We start from the raw sequence: 8,215 nt of genomic DNA on the forward strand, positions 1-8,215 counted from the left end.
CGGAAACCTTCCCCGACGAGCAATTATTTTCGTCTCATTGTCCCTTTCGTCGAGTAGCGAATGAGACGTCGACGAACGGAGACGAAGGAACGACGACGCAGTCCGGTCGACAGGAAGTGGCGGCAGCTGAGACTCCGGAAGAAAGATGGCGACTACACACCGGCGTCTATTCTACCAACGACTATTCTCGCCATTATCGTCAGCTCGAGTGAAATCGTTGAAGCATGCGACGAAAGCTACGTCAATGACAAGCAACATTTACGAATCCAGTTAAATCAACTTTATTTTATTTGTTCTTTTCATTTATTAATCGTCGTGTCGGTGTCACGTCGATCGACTAACTTTTCTTTCCGAACCATTCTAATCTAGCCCAAGTGCACGTAAATGCGCATAATCTTTACGCATTGCATTCGTTTATTTAAGGTTATTTAAGGTTATTATAGGCTACTCCTATTTTGAATAATGGTGACCGTGATCTTGATGAACGAGATCACAATATAAAGGGCACAAATTTCATCTAGGACATATTTTTTTCGAATTTTTGAGCAAAAGCTTCATTTTCTCGGAGAAAAAGGTCGTCTTAAAAATAATATTTTATATCCTAGATGAAATCTTGGTCTTTAAAAATGAAATCTTGTCTATCAAAATTGCTCAATTCTTTTCTTTCTTCGGCTCTCTTTTCTATCTCTCATATATCTTATCTTTCTTTTCTTCTTTTCCAAGTATCATCGAGGGATAGATTCATCATCGATTATTTTGCGAGAATACGGGAAGGATAGAGAGAACACTTGCGCGCATGATTAAAATTTCTACCTTTGGGATTTCGTTTTATTTGCTCGAAATATTCGATTGGATTACGTTGCGAATGCCGATTTTAGAATAGAGTCATTGTTAGTCTCTACATGCAACAACTTGCAAGTACTACAGACCTGGCTTGGCAGTACTTGCGATATATATATATATATGTAGAAATCTAATTGTAAATCACTATGCAAGTACTAAATAGCAGCATATTTCAATGTATTTTCAAAATCCCTTCAATTTAGTTCCGATCAAACACTAAGCCTTATTAACATAACCAATAATACTTTTACAGACAAATAAATAAGATATATATATATGTATATATATGTACATATATAATTATCACGTGTGTTAATTATATATATATATAATATTCTTAATGCTTCTTACCACTTAATCGAACTCTTGCAACTGCGATGGAATGGATGTAAATTAATAAATTTGAGAAGAGCCAGAACGATTTTCACAACGTATTTTCGAAAGCGCCGTCTTTCTGAGAACTTTCGCAGCGGCCTTAATCGTCGCTTCGGATAACTACAATCAATTGCGAATCGTTTTTATCCTTTGCGCCAATGTATAATCATTGATATTTAACCAACCGTCGAGAAGCGACCCATTGAAAAAATCGATGAGGACGTTACCGACGAGGTCGACTTCCGGCAATGTAGGAATTACAAAGACAAAAGACATCTTCCATAATCTTAAAAAGAAAGTGTCCTCTTTGGGAGAGTCGAAGGAACGAAAAAGCGTAACAACGTACGAGCACCTTCGTTTGATCGATAAACTCTTTCAAAGTTTTTTTATTCGGTATAAACTTCGGTCGCTACTAAATTTACGTGTCGAGGAGGTAGCTCGAAGAAAAATCATTCGAGCGTCTACGGTACGATAATTATAAATAAACGTTACGACGAAACAAGGTGTACTTTCTATCGTTGGTATGTGCAATCGATCGAAATGGAAGCCGAGGTCGTATTGTTACTCGACGAAGAAGATAAAATCCGTTCCAAGCACAAAGTGTGTATAATATACGTTCTAATAGTTGGAACGAATTATTCTTTATCTTATGTCACGTTATTACAGATGGGAACGTCAAATTCCAAAGGATGAGGATTATTGGGAACGATACATTCGTAAGGAAGAAAAAAATCTAATAGTAAGAGATTCCTATTCATATTTAACCAATTTCCCTTCGATCCACAGATATCCTCAAAGTTTATATCGTTGGATTCGTAATGACGACGACGCGAATAATGTCGATTATTTAACTCGTAACGAAAGAAAATCTTTCGCAACGAATTTTCCGCCTTGTAGGTTAAAGTCGTTTACCAAAGAAAACGATCTCGCGAGTATTAGTGAGCCTATAGTTACGGTCTTTCCTCCTACGTCATCGAAACGACCTACTAAAATATTTACTACACGCAAAGAGGAGTACAAGAGGGCTCTCGCTGAAGATATATCATTTCGAAAAGTATATTCCTCTCTTTTTCCTGTAAACGCACGTAATGCTTCCAATGAGAACGCAAGAATTAAGACAAAAACTTATTTGAAAAAAAGTCGTTCTTTTTATGAAAACGATCGTCCAACAGGAACGAGCCGAAATCGAAGGAAGTCGTCGACGAGTCAAAACGGGAGGACTCTTTTAAAGGCCATAAATAAAAACGATTTAGAATCAATCGGGAAACTCGTCGATAAGATCGAATTGTCCGATGATTTTGATTTTAATCGAGAAAGTTTTCATTTCAACGACACCGACGATCGTTTCGATTTACAATTTAGAACGACGCGAAGCAAGAACAACGATCGAATACAATTTAATTCAAATTTAGAAAATAAATCCGAATGCGCGATATCTGCTTTAACGAAACATACCGAACGAAATAAAAGAGCTTCGGCCGATGGCGACTTCTTGAAATATTCCGTTCGATATGCTCACGAAGCATTGAAACGTCTAACGAAAGATTTGCGCTCTGGGAATTTGGGAATAAACGAAATGACAAAGAAGGTTGGAACAAAGGAGGATACTGAAAAATATGAAAAAAAGTTTATAAACATTTCCCCTATCTCGTTGAAACCTCTATCCAGTCACAATCGCATCGAGGAAGTCGAAGATTATTTGCCGCGTACGTTGAGTCTAACAGAGAATTTTCTAAACGGATTACCAAAGATGTCGTATTTTCCACGAAAGAAACGCGATCGATGTCTTTCGTGTTTATATAAATCCCTCGAGGAGATCGGCATATCCTCGAGAAAGAACGCATACGATAGGAGGAAGGAACAGGAGGAGGAAGGAAAGTATCAACGAAATATATCCGTCGAGTGCGAGAGCAATGGTGACGTTAGTTTTGCCGAGTTCAAAGACGAACGAAATCAGTGTGATTTCAGGGTGAACGAGGAGGTTGGATTCGCAACGAGACGTAGTAGTAGCGGTAGTAATGGCGACAGTATAGAGGAGGCAAACAAATTCGGCTTTCCGTATATACAAGGAACCGGAGAAGGGAGAACGTCCGTCAACGAAGTTAAGGAGACGGAAGGATGTCTGCCAGTTCCGGAATTAGAATCAACGAGTCCAAATGATAAGAGGATACCTTTCAAATCCATCTCCGTGTCGTCGGAAAGATCGAGAGGTGGTACCTCTAATTCGGACGACGACGACGACGACGACGACGACGACGACGACGACTCGAGCGTCGCATATATGGAATATTCGTCGACGAGATCAAAATACAGGCCGGCTTGTCACGCACCGACCATTTTGTCTCACACCTTGGAGCCTCTCAGAGCGTTGAAATTAAAAAAGTCGACGAGTATGCAAGCACGCATGGCTTTCAACGAAATTAACGACGAGTCGCCGACTATCATCGAGGCCAACGAGAGAAGTCGTGAGATCGGGTTGAAAAAAATGGGACAAACGACGATTCCGATGGATACGAAAAGAGGGATAAACGAGGGTGATTCCAAGTCGATGAAAAAATTGATCAAAATAAAATCCGTTTCGGAGAATTTGATCATCGACGCCGAAGTCAACGATGCAAAGGAAAAATCTCTGTTCAGAAGGAGCTCCAGTTGTAAAAATTTCGAATGGACTTTGAAGGATTCTACGAGAGGTACGTCGTTGCCGCCGCTGCCGGGCTTACGCTCGCTGGCCAAGGACGAACCGTTGTTTTCGAAGGAGGAGATCGAAGAAACGTTAAAAAATTTCGAGAAACGTAACGCATCGCCGACGTTCGCGTTGTCCACTCTATGCGATATGTTTTTAAATCGAATTTTAGAGTCGAACGATAAGCGAGATAGGAGACGTGATAACATAGCGAAACGCTTGGTGAAATTATTAGTAGAATCGAGACGTTATTCGAATCCTGATAAGTTTCCATCTGACCTGATATTTTCCTCGAAACAGCGACCGTTGTTGAACGGGCACCGATTAAGGCGCATCCTACCCCTTGATTCTTACAATCTGATCGCACCTTTGCTGGGAATGCCCGAATACCACCCGAGGTTAGACATGGCCCCTCATAAAATGGAGAAAACGATTGAACCGACGAAGGAACGATCCGATAAATCGGATTTGATCCAGGAAACTCTGGACGATCTGATCGTACGTACATAATAAATAGATCCATATCGTCTAATAGAAAACGAGACAGACACTGTATTAGAGGTATTATACGGTCAAGCTAGAATAGCGTAAATAATGCAAAAGCTATAGGAGTGGTGTGACGTAGGGCTACGTCATACACACCCAACCAAGCGATTAATACCGATCGCTCGCGGCTCGATAATCAATTTGTTAAGAACGCAACGATGATCTTTTGCTTCGGTATTAATCTTGAATTTTATTTTTCCGACGACGACGAGAAATTCTCTTTTATAATTTCTAGGTACACCCGCCGTCTTCGAGGGACAGCACGGTCTCGTGCGAAGAGATCGGAACGGCGCGCTACAATCCTTACGGACTTTTTATGAGAAAAGAGAGACGCAAGGTAAAGAGAGTCTCCATTTTTCAAACATATTATTTATCCTTTATCCTACGTCTACGCTTTGTTCTTTACCAGGCTGTCGTTTGGCGTCCCTTGACGGAATTCGACTTAAAGGGCTACGATCCACAAGCCACTCTTCGCATGAGGGCCGACAAGATTACCACGGACATATGCATGGAATTTTGCGATTGGCTGAGAAGCTTGGGAGGCTTAGAAAGGGACATCGACGAGAGGATTCTCAAGGACATGTTCGAAATTAATTTTTCAGCGGAAGCCTGTAAAACGACACAAGCGAGTAAACGATTTCTATTGGACGACGTTGGGATATGTCGTATAATGATTAAATATAATATTTAAATAGATCAATGTGAAAGAGATGGCTACCGTTCCGACGGACGTGGCATTGGCGAGATTGTGTCACGGGACGAGCGTATTGGCGACAACGAGGAAACAACTCGAGAGAGATGCCAAGGCTGAAAGTAGACCTAAACGCACCTTGGCATTTGGTACATCAATGCCAACCGATCTATTATTCATACCGCCTAGTAATCGCGTTCGAGAAACCTGGCTCAAGTGTAAAAACGTGCCACGAGAGCTCGAAACGATGGACGTAGTTTGGGATGGGATAATTCATTTGGAGAGCGTGCAAGCTTTCGTTAAGTGCTTACGCATGCACCCGAAGGTATCTCATTTAATGGCTCATATGTTATTTTCTTATTTCTATAGGATCGAACGATCGATGATCTATATTTAATGATTGTAGGTTAGCCCACCTAAAATGATCAAAAGTGCTGTACTTCCGAAAACCATCCGAAAACCGCCGTTTTTTAAGGAAAATAGCACAGATATATAAAAGGAATCTTGACGTCAATCCTCAACAACACCGAACGTAAATTTATGTCAGATTATTTAACGTTCGGAGATTTCTAAACGAGCTAATCGATTTACAATATAACGAAGAAAATGTCTCTGGATGGGATACCGTGTAACCATACCGGTTTAGCTCGGATTTTCTACGCGCAAACACGAGCAGGCGTGCCAACCAATAATACCGTTCGATGACACGATACCAAACGCCCGTTTCATGTATGTGGCGTACGGTTAACCCCTAAAGCCAACGTAGTATCCCGGACGATTAGGAATCGAGGGTGAAAAATCTACGAGCGCGAAACCATAGCGTTAATTTGACTATTCACCGAAAACTATCATAAACGATGACGTTCTCTCGCGGTCAGTCTAATTGATCTATCGCCTTCTTTTATTCGTTTTTATTCATTTATTTTTTTTTCTCTTTTTTTCTTTTTTTTTTCTTTTTTTCTTCTTAGATCCTCTCCTCGCTCGATCGAACGCATTAAATATACCTCGAAAATCGTTCGTGGAAGGGTATTAACGAAGTATCTTCCGGAGTTAGACGTGTAACTTATCATGGATCATCGTTAAGCGCGCCGTCGATAATGACGTAGGACTCCCGACCGTAAGAAATATCAAAAAACGTAACGTAAAGCCAAACTCGACTCGTAGCATCTGCTTACGACAGGAACACGTTCGGGATATCGCCTTCTCTATCGTTGGTTTCAAACCCGAGGCGAGATAAGGAAAAAATAAATAAAAAAGAAGAACTCTTTTCTTCCCCTCTCTCTCTCTCTCTCTCTCTCTCTCTCTCTCTCTCTCTCTCTCTCTCTCTCTCTCTCTCTCTCTCTTTGGCAGGCTTCGTCCACCTTCTCGGTTTCGTTTCTCTCCTAGCAAATAATTTCGTGATAACGAGCATCGAATCGATGTCAAACGCTTCGCATTCGTGCCACCAACTCGATGCGAGAATAAAGATTTTCAAATTTTTTTAAACTTTCCACGTAGCAATATAGAAGGATAATAGGTATAAAACTTGGACGATTTGTTGAAGAAAAGTAATCTTGTGAAAAATAGAGGCTCTTGTCAAAAATATATGATAAAACGATGAAAAGAAAAAAGATTTGAGACGAAGGAGAAGGATGTGTTCTGCCTGCTGTTCCTTCGTCGTTGTTACGCGCAAACACGTGGAAAAATCTAGCCGCTCACCGCAAAGACAGCCCTCGACGTTCCTCCGCCACGTTCAATCCTTTCCCTCACGTTAATTGAGCTAAAAAGAAGAAAAAAGAGCGTCGTCGTACGTTTGCCTGCGTACTCGGTTATTCGTTATTCGCGCAGCTCTTTATTCTTTCTTTCCCAGGAATTTCCCACGAGGCCAGCGGCCCTTTCTCTCCTCTCTCTCTCTCTCTCTCTCTCTCTCTCTCTCCCTCTCACTCACTTGGTGGCGCTGAAGAGAGAAGAAGAGAACGAAAGGGCGGCGGAATGGAGATCCCGAAAGAAAGCACAAAGGGACTGTGCAATGAGAAAAGAGGACGAGCACGAAGAACGAAGGCTGAATGAGGTGTGTATGAGAGGAAGGAGAGAAGAGAGTATCGGCGCATTGGTCATCGCCCGTTCGTTTCGCTTCACTTGGAACGAAGACTTGCGCTCGAGCGAGAAATTTAACAAGGCACACGCTTCCGAGACCGACAATAGCCAACTTTATGTGCCCCGTCGAATGCTCCGATTTTAATTACTTCAATTTCAACTTCCACTTGGTCGTCCGGTCATCTCCTCTTTCTCTTCGTTTATCCGTCCGTCTTTTTACTTGCATACGAGAGCAAAAGTGTCTTTTCGAAACGAATCGGTCAACCTTCCAACGAAATATCCATACGTAATGTAGAATAAGTGCGTTGCTTACATCATTGCCTTCGTCTACGGGCACTTTATTAGAAAATTTACAAAGTCGTTATCGATCGCTTGCTCGATTTTAAGTAATTAAGTGGGTTCGATGTCGCAACGTCAACGTCCTTGTACCTCCGCTTAATGAACTCGAGTTTGGTAGCACTAGCAAAGTCCGTTAATTTTGTTTCACCCTCATTGATTTTATAAATGGTCGAAGAGACGTTCGAAGGTCTTTGGAAAATTCGACGTATTTGTCGGGAGCATCGAACGTGTCTGGTAGATCGAACCATCTCCTCGTCATATCTCTCTCTCTCTCTCTCTCTCTCTCTCTCTCTCTTTCCCGTTTTCCCATCATGTATTATTCATTTCGCCAAGTTCGCACTTAAAAATTCTGCCTTTCGATCGCCTATCTCGAGCCACAACTTCTCGTTCGAGATTTCGAAGCAAAGTCACAAAGGAAGGAAGTACGTACGTAGGTAGTCGGGCCCTTCGCAAAGTAGATTGACTGCAAAGTAGATACGAAGGGAATACGCGAAGAATTGCTTCACGACGCTCTATTTCTTTCCCCTCTATTCCTCTCCCTCCCTCTCCCTCTCTCTCTCTCTCTCTCTCATACTCTTTGCTATGAATACACGAGATCGAGATCGCGAATCGAGTGGAATTTCAAGGGAAATTGAAAATTTTTGTATCGACGGGAGATCAAC

At 41.6% G+C, this 8,215-nt stretch overlaps 1 protein-coding gene across 1 annotated transcript; it reads left to right on the forward strand.

The window, feature by feature from the left end:
• The first annotated feature begins 1,623 nt into the window (after window positions 1-1,623).
• LOC124955572 lies at window positions 1,624-6,411 on the forward strand. Its single transcript, XM_047510162.1, has 6 exons — window positions 1,624-1,818; window positions 1,885-4,399; window positions 4,683-4,784; window positions 4,857-5,072; window positions 5,143-5,463; window positions 5,545-6,411. Exons 1-6 carry the CDS (start codon window positions 1,742-1,744, stop codon window positions 5,632-5,634), a joined length of 3,321 nt encoding a protein of 1,106 aa, XP_047366118.1. The 5' UTR covers window positions 1,624-1,741; the 3' UTR covers window positions 5,635-6,411.
• Window positions 6,412-8,215: the final 1,804 nt, after the last annotated feature.

Source organism: Vespa velutina, chromosome 18 (assembly GCF_912470025.1).
Source record: "Vespa velutina chromosome 18, iVesVel2.1, whole genome shotgun sequence".
In the NCBI taxonomy this organism is placed as follows: Eukaryota; Metazoa; Arthropoda; class Insecta; order Hymenoptera; family Vespidae; genus Vespa; species Vespa velutina.

What these genes read in the sequence shown, in the direction of transcription:
- LOC124955572 (XM_047510162.1), top strand. Translation starts at nt 1,742, where the DNA reads ATGTGCAATCGATCGAAATGGAAGCCGAGGTCGTATTGTTACTCGACG. An exon ending in TGAGAAAAGAGAGACGCAAG is followed by an intron (nt 4,785 to 4,856) that starts GTAAAGAGAGTC and finishes GTTCTTTACCAG; the next exon opens with GCTGTCGTTTGGCGTCCCTT. An exon ending in GCTTACGCATGCACCCGAAG is followed by an intron (nt 5,464 to 5,544) that starts GTATCTCATTTA and finishes TAATGATTGTAG; the next exon opens with GTTAGCCCACCTAAAATGAT.